General features: G+C 32.9%; 1 protein-coding gene across 4 annotated transcripts; it reads left to right on the plus strand.

Annotated features, from left to right (window-relative positions):
- The first annotated feature begins 13,499 nt into the window (after positions 1-13,499).
- Positions 13,500-19,350, plus strand: LOC103490457 (uncharacterized). 4 transcript variants are annotated; one of them, XM_051091548.1, is made up of 10 exons: positions 13,500-13,771; positions 13,869-13,927; positions 14,007-14,047; positions 14,183-14,214; positions 14,352-14,380; positions 14,708-14,744; positions 14,863-14,919; positions 17,742-17,818; positions 18,307-18,392; positions 19,078-19,350. In XM_051091548.1, the coding sequence occupies exons 1-10, from the start codon at positions 13,688-13,690 to the stop codon at positions 19,095-19,097; spliced, it is 522 nt and encodes a 173-aa protein (XP_050947505.1). In that variant the 5' UTR covers positions 13,500-13,687; the 3' UTR covers positions 19,098-19,350. The 4 variants fall into 4 exon arrangements, 2 of the variants coding, with proteins under 2 accessions (XP_050947505.1, XP_050947506.1); XR_007824731.1 differs by having other exon boundaries at positions 13,523-13,771; positions 17,742-17,901; XR_007824730.1 differs by having other exon boundaries at positions 13,523-13,771; positions 17,742-17,901; positions 18,307-18,380.
- Positions 19,351-19,835: the final 485 nt, after the last annotated feature.

A 19,835-nucleotide genomic window follows, 5' to 3' on the forward strand; every position in this document is an offset into this window, starting at 1 on the left:
TCTGGCCTTTTTCTATTTTTGGAATTTTTCTATACAGTGTAAATACTTTACCGCTTTTTTATATTTTTGAAAAGACCCCTAATAATAACTTAATGAATTAATTAAATCTAATTTAATTAGCAGTTCATTTAAATCATATTTAAATGAGCATCTCCCCTCTAACCTATATTTTTTATGTCAATAATTTAATTTAAGAGAAATTTTTAAATATAGTAAAATAAACTAAAATATTTAAAATATATAATAAAATTTTGGATTTTGTCAATAATAGATACTGATAGACTTTTATTACTATCTATCAATATGACTGATAAAAGTATATTAGTGTCTATGAATGTCTATCATTGATAGAATCTGAAATTTTGTTATATGTTGTAAATATTTTATCAAATTTGTCATTTTTGACAATTTCATTTAGCTAAATATAATTAAACTAAATTGTTAATTAATTCTCCAAATAATTAATTACTAAATTAGTTTTTCAATTAATTAATTGCTAAATTAATTCTCCAATTAATTAATTGTTAAATTAAATATCTTATATTTAATTTAATACAAATTTGAATCATATTCGAATATAAAAATCTCTCATAACCTATAGTTTTAATCTGTATCATATACACATCAAACTTTAATCTATAGTTTTAAGGGGCCTTTTAAAAAATATAACAAAATATCAAAATATTTACACTCTATAGAACAGTTTCGAAAATGGAAAAAGCTCACCGGCCCACTGAGGAAAATAACAAAAATACTCTGTCAACCACGCCGTCAATAACGCGCAAGTAATACTTTTGGTACACGATCATTTAGATTTAGCTATTGTTTGGTACACGATCATTTAAATTTGGTCGTTTAGATTTGACTACAATTTATTTTTTCAATTATATCGTTTAATTTTGTTACATGATCGTTTAATTTGGTTACGTTTAAATTTGGTTGCACGATCATTTAGATTTGATCGTTTAGATTTTGATGCAAATCTAATGATTTTTTTTTTCAAAATTTGGTACACGATCGTTTAGATTTGGCTAAACAATTTTTTTAATTCTTTTGGTACACGATCATTTATTATTTTTTACACGATCGTTTAGATTTGTACACAATCGTTTATTTTTTTTAAGATTATTTAGTACACGATCGTTTAGTTTTGGCTAAACAATTTTTTAATTCTTTTGATACACGATCATTTAGATTTGTCTACACGATAATTTATTATTTTTACACGATCGTTTACATTTGGCTACTTCAATCTAAATGATTTTTTTCAAAATTCTTTATACACGATCTTTTAGATTTTTTTTTTTTTTTTGTACACGGTCGTTTAGATTTGGTTATCCAAATTTAAACGACGTAAAAAAAAGAAGAGAAAAGAAGAAAGAGGATGAAAGGAAATCGTAGCAGAAAAAGAAAAGAAGAGGAGAAGAAGAAAGACAATGGAAATAAATCGCAACGGAAAAAAAAAAAAGAGGAAAAGAAGAAAGACCATGGAAAGATTAAACGACGTAAAAAAAGAATAGGAAAAGAAGAAAGACGATGAAAAGAAATCACAGCAAAAAAAGAAGAGAAAAAGAAGAAAGGCGATAAAGAAACCCCAACGATGAGGAAAACGATGAAAGAAACATTAGCGAGGAGGAGAAGAAAGACGGAAGGGCAAACTTGAAATATTTTAAAAATGGCTAACTTCATGGACTTTGTTACATGGGCCATAAATAGTTTGGTGTTTTGTTACATTTATGAAAATTAACCTAGTTTTAATATAAATCTAATTAACATTATAATTAATATTTGAACTCATTCAAATACTTTATTTTCTCAAAGTTAATTTTGAATCATATCCAAAATTAAATTTATATAATAAAGTTTAATTAAAATATAAATTTTATATTATAATGTATCAACCATACATTATATATATTAATTTCCTAAGTTAATTCGAACATTTCAAATTACATCCAACATAAGTTAAAGGTCGTTATCTTTTATGAGCTAAGAATGAGACCTAATGAACCTGCAGATCAGAAGCTATAACGATATGAGATTAATTGGCTAAACTCATTAACCACATTAATCAATACACATTAACTATATGTACTCCACTAAAGACTCACAGTTGAACTCTACTCAATATCGATATATTTCTATGTTCACAGATAAGGACCAATAACAGTAAGTTAATCTTTCACAAGTGCCCGTAACGCCAGTTGGGTCAAATTACCATTTTACCCCTAGGTTACTTCTAGTCATTAAATACTAAATGAATAACTTGTTTATGGTCCAACCAATAAACAGAAATCCCTCTCGTGCCATAAAAAGTGTAGGACCCTTTATTCAAGTCTCGAGGATACCATTTAATGGAACACTCATGTGCTTACCCTAAGGTCGGGAATGTGTGAATTCCATCTTGTTTGATTATATTCCCAACTATTCACTCGATCTTGTCCAAAAAATGATAAGCTTATTGAGTTGGTAATTTGACAACTCTCACCCATACAAATCAATGGATAATCACGTACGAATAGAAATTCGTAATACACTTAGGATTAAGACTAAATTATTTAGGTCATCCTAGTGAAATAGAAACCTAATTGATTAATGGAGTTACATCTAGTGGTTACTATTTTGTTGTTCGGTCTTATGCAAACTTATTGCATAGGATATATTCACTTACATGTCACCTACACGAACACGTTAAATCATTGTATTTATATCAAATACAAAGTGAGTCGTATCCATGGTGTTACTAGAATAAAATACTCAGACTTATCCCTATACTATAAACCCTTAAGCTGGAGCTCAAACATTGATCCATGTACGTCTCTACATACAGTTCAAGACTCATCAAACAACTTAAGATGTTAGTGTTGGGTTTTATGTCCTAAAACTGTAGATAGTAAATATAATCCATTGATCGTTATTAATAAAGTGTTTTATTATTATAATTTCAATAAGTTTTATTGATTATATTATTAGTTTTGTCTTAATAACCTAAATCCAATAAACTAACATCCTAAATTGTGTGATGAGTCTTGAACAATATGTAGAGACATACGGGGATCAACGTTCAATATCAGCTTAAAGGGTCTATAGTATAGGGTTAAGGTTGGGTACCTTATCCTGGTAACACTATGGATACGACTCACTTTGTATTTGATACAAACAAATTGATCCAATGCGTTCATGTATGTGACATGCGAGTGAGTGCATCCTATGCATTGAGTTTGCATAAGACCGAACCATGAAATAGTAATCACTAGATGTAACTCCGTTAACTAGTCAGGTTTCTATTTCATTAGGATGACTTAGATAACTTAGTCTTAATCCTGAGTATATCATAAACTCCTGTTTGTGAGAGATTGTCCTTTGATTTGTACGGGTGAGAGTGGCCAGATTGCCGACTCAATATGCTTATCATTTTGGGGACAAGACCAAATGGAGAGCTAAGAACATAATCACACAAGATGAACTTCACTCCTTCCCGACTTTATGGTAAATAGATAAGTATTCCCTTAAATGGTGTCTCTAGGACTTGAACAAAGGGCCCTACCCTCTCTATGGCATGAGACGGGTTTCTATTTAGTGGTTGGACCATAAACAAATTGTTCATTAGAGGAGCACTGTATTTAAGAACTAGAAGTAACCCAAGGGTAAAACAGTAATTTGACCCAGCTGGTGTTACGAACACTTATGAAGGACTAACTTATTGGTATTGGTTTATATCTATGGACACTGAAATATATCTATAGTGAGAAGAGTTCAGCTGTGAGTCTTTAGTTGAGTGTACACGCAGTTAACGAATATTGATTAATCTAGTTAATAAGTTTAGCCAATTAATCTCAAATCATTGTAGCTTCTGATCTGTGGGTTCATTAGATCCCCTTCCTAGCTCGTAAAGGGTAATAAGATTTATTTATATTGGTTGTAATTTGAAATGTTCAAATTTACTTTGGGAATTAATATAATATATGGTGAAATATTATAATATAAAGTTTATATTTTAATTAGACTTTAATATATAAATTTAATTTTAGATATGATTCAAAATTAATTTACGAGAGAATAAAATATTTTAACAAGTTCAAATACTATTTTGATGTGAATTAGATTCATACTAAAACTATAGATTAAAATTTAATGTGTATATGATACATATTAAAACTATAGGTTATGAGAGATATTTATATTTGAATATGATTCAAATTTGGATTAAATTAAATATAAGATATTTAATTTAGAAATAATTAATTGGAGAATTAATTAATATTTTAATTTATTTTGGTTTAATTAAATTTGATTTAATTAAATTAAAACTATAGGTTATGTGAGAGATATTCATTTAAATATAATTTAAATGAAATATTAATTAAATATGATTTAATTAATTATTAAATTAATTAATCATTTATTTATTTTAATATTAATATTAATTTAATATTTATTTATTAAATTAATAGGGAGCGTGGGTGGTTTTCCTACGTTCCCACTTTTCTCTCAACTTTCCTGTGAAGAAGAGGGAGTTACTGATATGCAGATACAGAAGTTTTTATGTCGTGAAAAAAAAATTGCTCCTATTCTCTCTGAAATTTTCTCTCTGAAAAATTCTCTCAATCCAACTTGGTTCTCACAAACCATCTCAATCAGAGAATATGAAGGTTTCCAAGTGGTGGTGCCCAAATTGGTGATTGGTAGATTCAGAGTCGTCAGTGAGCGTAAGTATTGGTATTTTGCCAATGTATTTGTATTTTTTTAGATTCCAATTAAATTGAGTTATGACTTCTTTTAATTCTTCTGTTGTGTAAAGGACTCTTATCCCTTCAATTAGTATCAGAGCCATCACAATTTTAATTGAGAATTTTAAAAAAATTTACATTTGTTGGGTGGGATCTCTACATGAATGTGGGTTTTGGAATTGAACGTTTTTATAATTTTGGCCATAGATTTACTGTTTTATAATATCAAAATGTAAAGGCCCCTGCGTTTTTTGGCATTTCAATTTGTAAATCTGTAATTTAGAGTCCAATTTTTTGATTTGAGGTGTTTCTCTGAGTTTTTCAAAACCAAATTTGCCCAAAAAGGACAATCTGAAGGTCATGAATGGAGTTTTTTCGATTCTGTATGGAAACCGAAGCGAAAAAAAAAATTTCGCAGCTGGAGGTTGAAGAAGGGATGACGTCAACGTGACGTCGCAGCAGACTGTGGTGGCTTGGCACGGCTCAGCGGCTCAGTGTTGCGGCTCGACTTGGCTTGTACGAACGGCTCGACGCGGTTGGCTTGCGATTGGCTCCAGTTGGCTTGATTCATCTCTGATTCTTCATCTGGCGTCGGTTCTTCATATTTTGGGTTGATTTGGAGCAGGTTTTGACTGGTTCAAGGTTTTGGGTCCGGTTTGAAGCTTTTTGAAGGTTTCGAGACCGATTTTGGAGCTTTGAAAGCACTTTTAGGATAATTTTAAGGCTTTATTATTGTAGTTATTGCTTTATTTTGTCCGAGGGGCCAATTTTACAGGTTCAATTATTATTTAAATGCTTTATGGATGTCATTTAGATAAATCCCACCTTAGGTTAAGCATGTTCATGCATTTTTATATATTATAAATGTTATAATGTATGGTTTTAATGCATGATTGTGAATTCCATGAGTAATTTAAAATATGTTGATATTTTAAATATATGAAATTGGATAAGCATGATGCATGACACTACTTAGTCAAATATAATTTGTTATATGTAAAATTAATGTCTATTGTATGCTTGATTGATTTTCATATTTTTTTAATATAATTGTTATATTAATAAAGATGAAAATTAATTTGCATTGTGCATATTACATCCATAGTTTAATATAATTGTTATATTAATGTAATGTATGCATGTAATATGGTTTTATTTAATTATAATTTGATTTTAATTATTTAAATGATAGTATGCATGATTATAGGGTTAATTAACTAATTTTATAATAGTTATAAAATTTAATAATTAGAAACCATCAACCTATAATAAAGAGTTTCATGCAAACATAGGATCTTAGGATTAATTTGGTTTAATTTTAAATTGTTTAAAATTAAATAAACCTAAAATCACATTAATTCTAATAGGATTAGAATTAAGTCTTATTTTAGTTTAATGAAACTAAATAGAACAAATAAGATTTAAGGTTATAAGGGAACTTCACCGGTAAAGTTCTGTCTAAGGCTGGAGGTACTTAAGTTGACGGTTTACGGAACACCTCTTACCTGGGAACTGACTCAGAACCAGCATTGAATTAACCTTATTCCTATTAGCTTAAGATGTCACTAGTAAATTAAATGGTTTAATACACCTAAAAACTTTATAGAAGTTTTATTATAAGTTTTATAATAAGAATAGACTTAGTTATATTCATTTAGCCGGAATTTAGCTAAGTACATGGTATATATGATATATCAATTTTTAGCTCTTACGTCTCTAAGAGTTCACACGTGAGATCCATACTCAGCTTCGTGTCACCCTGGGTGCGGACTCCCTTCGGAAAGTGTTTTTATGGGTCAATAACAAGGAGAATAGGAAAAATGTTCATAGTAAGTGGGAGAAGGACGCATGTTAACGTATCCTATGGTCTCCTCCATTAGGTTGCACCGTGAGATTTTTATGATCCGCCTGTGTGTCGTCCTGGAGCGACTATCCCTTCGGAGAGCCTAACCATTTAAGTCGAAACATCGCAAACTCTAGAAATAGATAGGATTTCTTAGGTTAATCTTCAACTGTTGTCTTTCCTAACGGTAGCCTGTTGAAGCGTAACTCTGGGATCTAAAAATGGTAGGATCACACTTACGGGATGAATTAAGTTAGTTAATTAATCCTTGACCGAACAACGATAGCTAAGAACTATAGGAATAAGAGTTATTTTGGTATTAGTAATTAGTTGAGATTGTCTCAATTTAGAAGAAGAGTAGTTGATCACTCTTTGGTGATTGTTGCTCTATACTTCTGAAGTATCGTTGCAAAAACTAAATCATTTGTTTTATTAGGGTTCTTTGATTGTTTGTTTTTGCTGAATTGATTGGATTATTTTGTGTAATGGGTTAAGAAAAAGATAACTAAGACGATCAATTGTTTGTTATTTAAGCATGTCTTCCTCAATTATTGCATTGCTTAAAAAAGACCAATTAACCAGTGAAACTTATGTGATGTGGAAATCGAAACTGAATATGATTCTAGTTATCGCTGATCTATGCTTCGTCTTAATAGAGGAATGTCCTCCTTTCCCCACTCAAAATGCATCCCAAAGTGTTAAGGATGCATATGACTGCTGGACAAAGGCTAATGACAAGGCCTGCCTCTACATCTTGGCTAGTATGTCGACATATTGAGCAAGAATCATGAGATCATGATCACAGCACGCCAGATCATGGACTCCCTTAGAGATAAGTTTGGGCCACCATCCATTCAGATCAAACAAGAGGCTATTAAATACATTTATAATGTACGTATGAAAGAGGGCCAATCTGTTAGAGAACATGTTCTCGACATGATAGTCAACCTCAACGTAGCAGAAATGAATAGAGTGGTCTTTGATAAGAAGAGTCAAGTGTCCTATATCTTGAAATCTCTTCCGAAGAGCTTTCTTCAATTTCGCAGCAATGTGGAAATGAATAATATAGAGTACAACATGACTACCCTCCTAAAAGAGTTGCAAACTTTTTAGTCTCTTAGGGACAAAAAGAAGGAGAGGCAAATCTTGCCCATTCCAGGAGCTTTGCACCTTCATCTTCTGGATCTAAGAAAAATCAGAAGAGGAAAGGAGAGAAGGGGAAAGGTCCTACTGTTGCGCTGAGGGAAAAAGGAATGCTAAGGTAGCCATCAAGGGTAAATTACCAAAATGATCCTTACCGAAGACTCACCGTGACCCGAAGTGGAGGGAGAAAAAATATGGCTTAGGTGGCTCGGCTCGGCTTGGCTCACCCTCGGCTCGGCTCGGCTCACCCTCGGCTCTCGGCTTGCGGCTCACGGCTCAACTCGGCTTGACTCGACTCGCGGCTCGGCTCAACTCGGATTTGCAGCTTGAATCGCAGGTCGGACTGGAAGCGGGTCTCGGGTCGGATCAGCTTGAAACCGGGGCAACCACGAGCGACGATCTTCGGCGTTCGACGATGGGAACGCTTCGCGACTTGGAGGAGTTCGACGACCGGCTCCGCTTCAACGCGGCGAAGAGTGACTGGGCGTCAGCGGACACGGTGGGACGAAGGAGCACGGCGGTGTCCGGGTGCGTGAGACCGAGAGGGAGTTCGGAAATGGATGGGCCGCGGCGGACGAAAGCTGGAGTGGTGAGATTGCCGACGACGGAGACGGAAACGGTACCACCACAGAGAGAGGGAGACGGAGAGATGGGATGGCGACCAGCGGGTGCGGAAGAGAGAAGGCTGGGGGACGGCGGCGGCGGCCTCACGTGTGGAAGACGTTGAAGAAGAAGAAATGGAATGGGGGCACGCTTTAGGGTTGTTTTAAATAAAATATTATTATTATTATATATATATATATATATAAAATAATAATGTTATTAAATTATAATAATAATAATAATAATATGATGTAATAATAATATTAATGTTAAATTATAATAATTATAGTAAATAATAATAATAATAATAACAAATAATAATAATATTAATATTAAATAATAATAATAATAATATTAATGTTAAATTATAATAATTATAATAAATAGTAATAATAATAATATAATTAATATTATATTATTATTATATTAATTTACAAAATATTAATTTAAAGAAATTCATATCCCTAAATCTCTTTTTCTACCCTCTTCGAAGGAAACTGAGAAATTACTCCAAAATTTTAAATTTCCGAAAAATTTACACAAAACGATAAAAGTTTACCTCGAAAATTCGGGGCGTTACATTGATTCTCCATCAACACCACCAACATCGCCAATCACTCCACAACAAAACATACCTTCATCATCTGCAAGTTCAAGTGTGAAGGGCCTCATGGCATGAGAAGTTTACAAGATATATATGATGAAACTGAAGAGTTAAGTCAAAGTTTTTAATAACCTTACTCTCTTTTGTCTATTTGGTGATAGTGAACCTTCGAATTTTGAAAAAGCTTCGAAAAATGACAAATGGAAGATTTCTATGGATGAAGAGATAAAAGTCATAACAAGGAATCATATGTGGGAACTTTATACTCTTCCAAATGGAAAGAAAGCAGTAGGTGTCAAATGGGTGTTCAAGATAAAAAGAAATGAAAAGGGAAAAGAGTGGAGAGATACAAAGCAAGATTAGTAGAAAAAGGTTATTCTAAACAAAAAAGCGTTGATTACGATGAAGTATTTGCTCCCGCTGCTCGTTTGGAAACCATAAGGTTGTTAATTACGCTTGCTGCTCAAAATAATTGAATTATCTTTCAGATGGATGTTAAATCAGCATTTTTAAATGGACATCTAGAAGAAGTTTACTTAGAACAGCCGCTTGGTTATTCTGTGAAATGCCAAAAGGATAAAGTTCTAAAATTGAAGAAGGTATTATATGGATTGAAACAAGCACCAAGAATGTGGAATAGCAGAATCAACAAATGTTTCCTTAATAATGGGTATTTGAGGTGCCCTTATGAACATTCTCTTTATATTAAGACTAATGGTCATGGAGATATTTTGGTGGTTTGGTTGTAAATGGATGACTTAATTCTTACAGAAAATTGTGCAAGTATGTTTGAAGATCTCAAGAAGGCGATGCCACAAGAATTTGAAATGACAGATATAAGGCAATGTCATATTATCTTGGCATTGAGGTGAAGTAGTCAGGGGAAGGTATTTTCATCTCTCAAGAAAAATATACTGGAGAAATTCTAGAGAAGTTCAATATGATCAATTCTAAGCCTGAACTTCAATTGAAACTGGGACCAAACTGTCCAAATATGAAGAAGGAGATATTGATCCTTTATATTTCGAACGTTTAGTTGGGAGTATGAGATATTTGACTTGCACACGACCAAATATTCTTTTCAGCATTAGATTGGTGAGTCGATTTATGGAATCTCCTACAACTACTCATTTGAAAGTGGCAAAGAAAATTTTTCGTTACCTCAAAGCTATGCTAATTGACTATGGGTTATTTTATTCTTCATCTAAAGAATTTAAGATTGAAGGCTATTCTGATAGTGACTAGGTTGGAGATACTAATGATCAAAAGAGCATTAGTGAATATGTTTTCTTCATTTGTAATACTACATTTACTTGGAGTTCTAAGAAGTAATATTGTGACATTATCCACTTATGAGGTAGAATACACTACAAGAAATTATGGATCTCCCGACTCGATTTACAAAGTCGAGAGAGATCGCATCAGGAGATAAGGATCTACCGATGCACAAACTGGTGTGTCGATAGATGCCTTAACAATTGAGTTGGGAGATGTGAGAGATCTCCCAATGCATTAAGTTATGTGTTGGGAGATAGAGGGGAACTGTCGACGCTTTATTAAAGTGTCAGCAATGGTTGGATAACTCCTGACGTAATTTTGAGCGACGTTCAGGAGTTATCCTTTAAAATCCCAAGACCGTCAATTCTCTCTCCCTTCTTTCTTTTCTTCTCTTTTTTCCTTGTTCCAATGTCTCTCTCCCTTCTCTATCCTTCTCTTCTTTTCTTCTTTTCTTCCTTCTCTTTCTCATTCTCCTTCTCCTTCTCCTTCCTTCTCTTTTCTTTTCTTCTTTTCTTCTCTTCTTCCTTCTCCGTCCCCTTTGCACCCTTGTTTTTCTTCTTTTGATCTGTCTTTATTCACATATGTGTGAAGAAGGGGAAGAGAAACTCCGTGCTACTGTTAGGGTTTAAGGTTTGACGTCAGGGATGACGATACAACACAGAGAAGAAAGAAACAAACAAAGAAGAAGATGTCGTAATGGTCAAGGATCGTGGCCCACCACATCAACTGCTAAACCAAGTAGGTAAATTTATTTGTTTGTTTATTTTCCATTTAATCTGTAGACTATGTTCTTTATTTTATGATTTTATGATGAATCTGCATTTTGGTTCCTATTGTCAAGATGTTAAATGTTCATCTTTGATTTGTTTTGTTATGCTTCAGCTTAAAGCGTAAAAATGGTAAGGCCTATACTTTGAGAAAATGTTTGTAAGGATGGAGTTCAGTTTTTGCATTTTAAACTTTGAATGAATTTGAAAGTAATACTAATTTTGAAATACTTTTTTTTAAAAAAGGCTCTTTATGAATACATAATACCTTCCATTTAATAATGGAAGGTATTTTTTTAAGAAAAATATAGGATCTCCCGACACACGAGATTAAGCGTTAGGAGAACTCACATCTCTCGACACCGTAATAAACTTGTGCATTGGGAGACCCTATCCCAACTCATTTTGCCTGACTCTGATCCTGACGCATGTTTACACATTGGGAGATCCTTTTTTGACGCTTTTTCGTTTATCCCCCGACGATTGAAGTGATGTTGCTGTGCTCTTTTCTTGTGTGTCGGGGGATACCTCTTTTCTTGAAGTGATGTTGCTGCACCTTCATGTGTCTATCATGCATTTTGGTTAAGAAATTCATTAAAAACATTTTGAATTTTGCAAGATGATCCAACTGTGATCCATGTAGACAATAAGTCAACAATTGCTCTTGGAAAGAATCCTATGTTCCATGATCGTAGCAAATGACACATTGATACAAGATTTCACTTCATCAAAGATTGCATTTCAAGGAAGGAGGTTCGAGTTGAATATGTGAAGACTAAAGAACAAATTGCAAATATTTTCCCAAAGCTACTCAAAGTTAATGTGTAACAAGTTAAGAACTTTGCTAGGAGTTTTTCAGAAAACATGTTTGAGGGAGGATGTGTGGTATGAGTTATTATGCTCATGACAATCCTATAAATAGGATTAAATTGTTGTAATATAAATTATCCAAGTGTGAAGTAAAATATATACTGAAGTCTTATAATAAGTTTTTTTCCTCTAAAATATTCTATTCGATGATTATTTAGTGGGATCACACACTTCCAAACACAGAATACCCCCTACAACCCCCATCACTCTCAAAACGCAACAAATCACACCATACCAAACACAATCGTCGATCAACCAAATGAACTAGGCTAAAATGACAAAGGAGTGAAATGTTTGGACACTACTAGAATGTTCGGAGAAGCAAGGGAGTAAAATGTTTTATGCGGGAAAGGAATAATGAATGGAAGAACACATTTGGAATGACAAGAAGATGAATCTTTTTTTTAAATAATCTGTTTTCTAAAAATAATGTTAAAAATAGAGTAGAAGGAAAACTACTGACAAAAATACGGTAATTTGGGCGAAGTCGTGTACGGGGTACATGACTTTGCTTGGAAATCGTGGACTATGAGATGGCATGTGGACCCCACACCATTTTATTTTTTTATTTAATATATATATATATATATATATATAGGGATAGTTGCAAATGTAGCAATTATATTCAAAATAATTAAGTATGTAGCAACATTTTAAAAAAATTGCAAATATAGCAAAATATGTCAAAATCTATCAATTATAGGAGTATATCATCGATAGACCATGTAGCAAATGTTGGTCTATCACTGATAAACCATAAGAGTCTATCAACGATAGAAGTGTATCACTGATAGATTTTACTATTTTTGCAATTTTTTTAAAATATTGCTACATACTTAATAATTATTCTAAATATTGCTACATATTATAATTACATATATATTAAATATTTAAATTTCTAAATTCCAACTTTCAAAAATATCTTTTCTTATTAAATATATTTCCAAATTCCAATTTTGAATTTTCAAAAAATATCTTTGCAAATTCCAAATTTCAATCTCTAAAAATATTTTTCCAAATTACAAATTCTAATCTCCAATTCTTTTAAAAGAGATATATATTAACAAAATATGTTATTAAAAAAATATATTAAACAAATATTTTGCAACCCACTGATATTAACAAAATATCTAATTTTTTCTAGAATCAAAATGAAAAAATATGGCAAGAATAATTCTATTGTATGGAAATTAGAATATCTAATTTTTTTTAGAACCAAAATATCTAATTCTATTGAATGGAAAAAATATCTAATTTTCTTTTAGAATCATGAAAATAGTTATGGTAACAAATCATTTTGTTAATATCGGTGAATTGCAAATATTTGTTTAATATAGTTTTTAATAACATATTTTGATAATACATATCTTTTTTAAAAAAATTGGATATTGGAATTTGAAATTTGAAAAGATATTTAATAAGGAAATGTACCTTTTGAAAATTAAAATTTGGAATTTGAAAATATGTTTAATAAAAAAAGATATTTTTGAAAATTAAAATCGGGAGATTTGAATAAATATCTCTAAGAAAAGAAAAAAGTGCTATGCAATAGTTTTTCTTCAACCTCTATTTTTTACCAATAGTATTAAAAAGTACATTATCTAAAAAAGATTCCAAAAATAGGGAGGAAGTCGGAGGAAACCCATACATGCAAAAAGACTACAACATGGATTGGGCTATTATCACTCCATCCCACTCCATGATCCAAATAAGCCCTCATTTCAATTAAAAATATAATTTAAAACATTTCTAATTGTTCGGGGGTTGTTTAAAAATTCAATCCCTTCCGTGAAAACAAAATTCCCCGAGGGTCGAGGGTCCAAATGAAAATGAAACGGTTTTACTAAAAATGGAGAACACGGGAATTCTGAAGGAGTGGTTTGATCGAGTGGATTCGGCGAACTCTGGAAGTATCACGGCTCCTCAGCTTCAGGTTAATTTTCTTCTTCTTCTTGGTGTTTTTCTTCACCTTCTATTGTCTTCGTCTCAAAGTCCCAATCGTTGACGTTTCTGGTTTCCTCCATGATCAGAATGCTCTGGCGGTTGGAAACCTCAACTTTCCCCACTCAATTGTGCAGCAAATGATCAGGTCTTCGTAATCTCCTCTTTTTATGATCTATGTAAATAACTTTCTGCTGATTTTTTTAAATTTTTTTATTTCTTGTTAGAATGTATGATTTTGACAGAAATGGAACTATGAGCTTCGAAGGTAAGTAATATAATATTCAAACCTATGCCTTTTGTTTACGTTTGAGAAGCGGTATTAATTTTTATGAGTTTTGTAATCTGGCTCGTCTTCAAAAATTGATGTTCTTTCTCTCTGATGTTGAAATGCATTTTCCAGAGTTCGTAGCTCTCAACAAGTTCCTCCTTAAGGTTTGTATTCTGGATAATCTTTCAATCGTGTGGTGGTTTTCTTGAAATTATATTCAGTTTATTCATCAGTGAATTAAAAGAAAAAAACAATTTAACTGAAGAATCTGCTTTTCCTTCCATCTTCTGAATACTTTCAGCTTCAGCAAGCCTTCTCTGACTTGGAAAGGTGATTTGGAATTTTCTTTCAATAATTTTGATGACTACATGAACCCATCTTGCTCGACACAATATAATACATTTTATTAGAAGTTTTTGTTGTAAATTTTCCTGGAATTTTACAAATGATGTAAAACCATTATTTGGGGCAGAGGCAGCTTCTGCTCTATAAATGGCCAGATTGATTCCGTTTCCATATCTGTGTTGGACAAGTAAAGTACATACCAAAGAGAATTCTTGCTGATTACCCAGAACTCCTAGTGCAGCTGAATCAAACTTGGAACATTTAGTTTATATCTTGATGGATCTAAACACATTTTTTTGTTTGTTGTTATAGAGGTCGTGGTTATCTAGTCCCAGATGATGTATATGAGGTGTGTACTTGGTTTTAAGTATTAACCTCTACATTTCTATTAGGACCAAGCTGGGAAGAATAATATTCACATTGCACTTGCATCTAAAATTATTTACCTGCTGTAATATCTTTTTCAGGCTTTGGTTAAAATTGGCTTCACGCTGGACTCTCCAGCTTTTTATACTGTCTGCGAGGTAAACCATATTTTCATTTCTCCACTGAAAGTTGGGATAAAGTAATTTCAGTAGTCTTAGTTGGTAAATATCGTGGTCCGTTTGTATGTGCTTATTGCTTGTTTAAAAGCCTTAAATATTAGTTTAGTGGGAGTGCTCAAGCTAATGAATGTCATGGTTTGAACTGTAGATACCTAGATTAGTATAGGGCAGGGGTATAAAGGTAATTAGATATGTAGCAGTTAGATGGTTATAAATAGGAAGTTGGGGAGAGAAGAGGGGGCATGAAGACTTTAGAGAAGTTAAGGGACTGCTATACTCCTTGAGAGAGAGGGAAAGCAGAAGGCCAAGTGCTTTTATTCTAGTTATTTCATATTGGAGTTTCTGTTTAGATATCAATAAAGAATAAATATTATATTAGTGTTCTATCAAATTGGTATCGGAGCGGTGAATCTTGGGAAGGAAATCAACAATGGAGCAAACGCAGATTGGAGAAAAACTGGAAGTCTTTGAACAAGAAGTGATCGGGATCAAGAAATAATTAAGCAAAATTCCAGTAATCGAAGAAAATCTAAGATCCTTAACAAAGAGCCTTAAGTGGTTAAGAATTCAAGCTGAGGAAAATCAACCGTTGTTTTTAAAGTGCGTTGAAACCATGGTAAAGGAAAAATCGATAGTGAGTGAAGGAATCACAGCATCAGCAAATCAAATACCAGTGATGAAGAGTATAGTTGAAGGAGGAAGTACATCGACTAAAAGAATTGAGAACAAAGAACGAAAGAAAGAAATAGAAATTGAAGTTGAAGAGAATGTGACTGGAGGAAGGACATTGATGAAAAGAACCGAGAATGGAGAACGAACAGAGAAAATAAAGATTGAAGAGAAGGTGATCGATCGAAACAAATTTGAATGGTCGGTGTTTATTGTAAGTATTTCTATTGGAATCGCTTTAGGTTGTTATTGATCGCCGGAGGAACACGATCCATTCAAGAACTGGTTAGAATTAAAACAGAGGCTGATATTTAGTTTTCGATCAGTAAGCGAAGAACTTAACCACATACAATTCTTAGCAAACATGCCGGAAATCATGGAAGATCGGTGAGAATTACCGGTGAGACCCAAAACGAAGATCTGAGTGGTGTGGATGCGAAGGAGGGAGAAAACGCCAGCAAATGGTGATTTACGGTTGACCGAGAAACTGATTTGGAATTGGTGTAAATCGCGTGGAGAAGAAGATCTATAGTTACTCGAGAAACTGATTTGGAATTGGGGTGAATCGTGTGGAGAAGAAGAAGAAATCGCCCACGACGGCGTGGCAGAAGGTGATAGAAAATAAAGTTAGGGCAAGAGAAATAAACCCTAAAGGGCTGTTTAGCCCAAGGTTATCACTATTAGGTTGGGTTATGGTAACTCAACTCTTGTTTGGGGGAAGGGTTATCATAACCCTTGTTTTAGGGTTATCACAATCTCTCTTCCCTCTCTCTCAACCTTTTTCAACACCCAATAACCCTATCTCTTCAACTCCCTCATAAAACTACCTTTTGAAACTCTTCCCCCAAACATATTTTATGATAAAACTAGGTTTATCATAACACTAACTCTCCATAACCCAACCCTTCCCCCAAACGGCCCCTAAAATCTTGGGTCTTACTATTTCAAATGGGCTTCAACTTATTTTAAATAAAACAGTGGAGGCTCATCATGCTAGATGAAGTGGGTGGTGAATTCCAAAAACGGGAGAGAAGAAAAATGTGCCCAAGGGAGGGTTTTGAAAATGAAATGAGCGACAATATGATTTGGGTTTTGTTTGGGCTTAATCAAGATTATGGGCCTAGCCCACGGGAGAAGAAAAGTTTGAAAATGAAAGACTTGATAGTGATATGCAAAGGGTTAAGTATGATTTGTGGGCTGAAGGAAAATTATCCTGAGCTATGGGCTTTAGCCAATGGACCTTATTGAAGCCAAGAGTTTTTTGAACCTGAGGGAAAAGCTCTTTCTCAAACTTGAAGAACATATCGCTAGGAATGGGTGGTGAATAAAAAATAAATAAATAAATAAGAGAGAGAGGGTCAATTTTGTGATCGTATTTGTAAGCACACCTTGAGGACAAGGCGTTTTGAATGGTCGGGTAATGTTAGATACTTAGATTAGTATAGGGCAAGGGTATAAAGGTAATTAGATATGTAGCAGTTAGATGGTTATAAATAGAGGAAGTTGGGGAGAGAAGAGGGGGTATGAAGATTTTAGAGAAGTCAAGGGATTGCTATACTCCTTGAGAGAGAAGGAAAGCAGAAGGCCAGGTGCTTTTGTTCTAGTTATTTCATATTGTAGTTTCTGTTTAGATATCAATAAAGAAGAAATATTATATCAGTGTTCTATCATTATCTAATGAACAAAAAATAATACTTGCATGTATTGGGCATAGAATCTTAAGAATCTTGACAGAAACTCAACGCATGAAGATACTTACTCTCATAAGTGAAGTGTCAACTAGCATTCCTCACCTCCTCACCTCTAGGATTCAGCATAAACCATTCTTCCACTGTAATCTTCCATTAGAAAGCCTTTTTCCATCTCTCCATTGTGTCCTTTTAGCACTTGTGTCTTTCATCCTTTTAATTATCTTTTGGTAAAAGGAAACTTGCCTCGCCTTTCATTTACTTTCATCTCCTTAATGCTTTGTAAATGTGATTGGTTAGGTTTGCTGCTTTGAAATTAGACCCATCTTTTGATGATATTTAGTTATGCAGGACATATTGATTGTGCGCACAATGAATTTGTTTCTATTCCCCCCAACTGTTTGGGGACCTGAACTTCTATTATATTTCTAAATATATTTGCAGAGCTTTGATCAAAAGAAAAATGGGAGATTTCGGCTAGACGACTTCATATCTCTCTGTATATTTGTTCAATCAGCTGGGTAGGTTCATTTGGAAGCAATTTTGTGCATTTATGAAAGAGAATTTATCTTCCGTCTTTTGACCACCTAGTGGAGATGCTTGGGTGCGCCTACTGACTCAACGTATATTTTTCATAAAAAATATCCTTCTATCTTCGGAAGAAATATTTCTCTTTTTATTTTATTTTATTTTATTTTATTTTTTGTTGGTTTGAAGGGGCTACTGTTTTTCCAATTCACCTACTCCTAGCCACAGAGACACTATATTTTTAATTTTATTTCATTTGATAGAATAAAATGTTAGGAACCTATTCTACATTTTTAAAGTCAGAAACCTGTTAGACAGACTTTTTCTCTTCATGGTTGTCTTGTGAGATTAATATGCAGAGTTTTAAACATGTTTTCAAACTTTCTAGTACTACCTTAGTAGGTTCAAATCAATTCTAACATTGTCTTTTGATTATTTGAAGTTATTTTCCTTTTTTGACATTTTCTTTGATTGGTTGCAGGAATTTGTTTAATTCCTTTGATACAGCAAAACAAGGCAAGGTGACTCTAGATCTCAACCAATTTGTCTATTGCAGTGAGTATCTGAGTTAGTATGACACGCACTAACTATCATCTTGTGCCATGTTTGCGAATTCATTCTCTTCAAGCAGTAATTGAGCTATGCTTACTTTAGCTGATTTGATAATTGAGCTATGCTTGCTTTGACCTATGATTTGTCTTTCTGTCTCATCCCATTTCTCGCCTCAATTCAACAAATGCACCACACTAAAGAGATTGGTGCTATTGTTCTTCCAAAATGATATTGTGCCTGTTTGTTAGTATTAAATGAGAAAAGAACAAGAGGCGTAATAAAACAAATTGTCATCTTCTTTTGTCATTATCTGATAAACTCAGTTCATATTTGGGAATAATTTTAAAATGGTTATAATTACTTTTGTCGTATTAAAAATCACTCTGAAGCAAGTTTTTAATATTTCAAAATCAGTTTTAATTTGTGAAAATTGTGTCCAAAGTGTTAAACAAATCATTAAATTTATTTTGATTGATTGAAGTGATTTCCCAAGCATGAAATATGTTTAGTTTCATTTCTTTCAGCACAAACTGAGACCCACATAGCCATATCATTGTTAGCCAGCCTTCCTGGAGCACTTCCAACTTGGAACTTTAATTAATTCACTGTTCAATTTTTGTTCCCATTTCCATATTCTTAATGTCTAATTTTAAGCATATATGTGGTAACTGCTGATTTGATTCTTCTCATTTCCTTTCAGCTGCTAATTGCAGAATATGAAAGTGTAAATATTTGACGAAGAGGGGAGCATACCGTAATACTAGAATGGTGGTTCCCATTTTCATACCGTAATGCTAATTGCAGAATATGTGCAAACTTTGGATCTAGAATGGTGGTATTTCAACTGTGAACTTATTTTTCAGTAGCATATGTATCGTGTTTGTTTATCTGTTGGTTTTGATCATTGTCTTTGACGCTGGAAAAGGCTCATGTGATTAGAGTACCATTAATTCATTTCTATACCTCTTCTGTATTGCTGCCCTTGCATATGCTTTCTTGTAGTGGTTCGTTTATCAATTATTATTTTCTATGATCTTGTTAAGAACCATTTTGGATTTGATTTTTTGTTTTTGAAATCTCTACTTTTTACCTGTATTTTTAAATATCAAGGCAAAATTTGAAAACGAAAAAACTTGTTTTTGTTTTTGGAATTTGGTTAAGAAATACAGTTCCTTTATTTGATATTATACAAACCATGATAAGATAATGAAAGGAAATATGCATAATTTTAAAAAACGAGAAACGAAATGTTTACTACATTGGTTTATTATGTTAGCTTCATATTATTCTTTTTCTTGAATACCATTGTATAGAAAATTTACTCACATGCTAGCTCATTTGAAATCACTCCTCTACACTTACTACCAATGAAACATAGAGTTTTATACATATATACACGCAAAATATTACAAAAAATCTTAGAACTATAATTCGTTAGCATGCTCCTATGAAGGATTA

The sequence above is a fragment of the Cucumis melo genome, chromosome 11, assembly GCF_025177605.1.
Source record: "Cucumis melo cultivar AY chromosome 11, USDA_Cmelo_AY_1.0, whole genome shotgun sequence".
Classification (NCBI taxonomy): Eukaryota; Viridiplantae; Streptophyta; class Magnoliopsida; order Cucurbitales; family Cucurbitaceae; genus Cucumis; species Cucumis melo.

Bases quoted from the DNA above. Each gene is read 5' to 3' on its own strand.
- LOC103490457 (XM_051091548.1), top strand. From the start codon at position 13,688: ATGGAGAACACGGGAATTCTGAAGGAGTGGTTTGATCGAGTGGATTCG. The intron at 13,928-14,006 runs GTCTTCGTAATC...ATTTCTTGTTAG, and splicing joins ATTGTGCAGCAAATGATCAG to AATGTATGATTTTGACAGAA. The intron at 18,393-19,077 runs GTTAGTATGACA...ATTTCCTTTCAG, and splicing joins CTATTGCAGTGAGTATCTGA to CTGCTAATTGCAGAATATGA.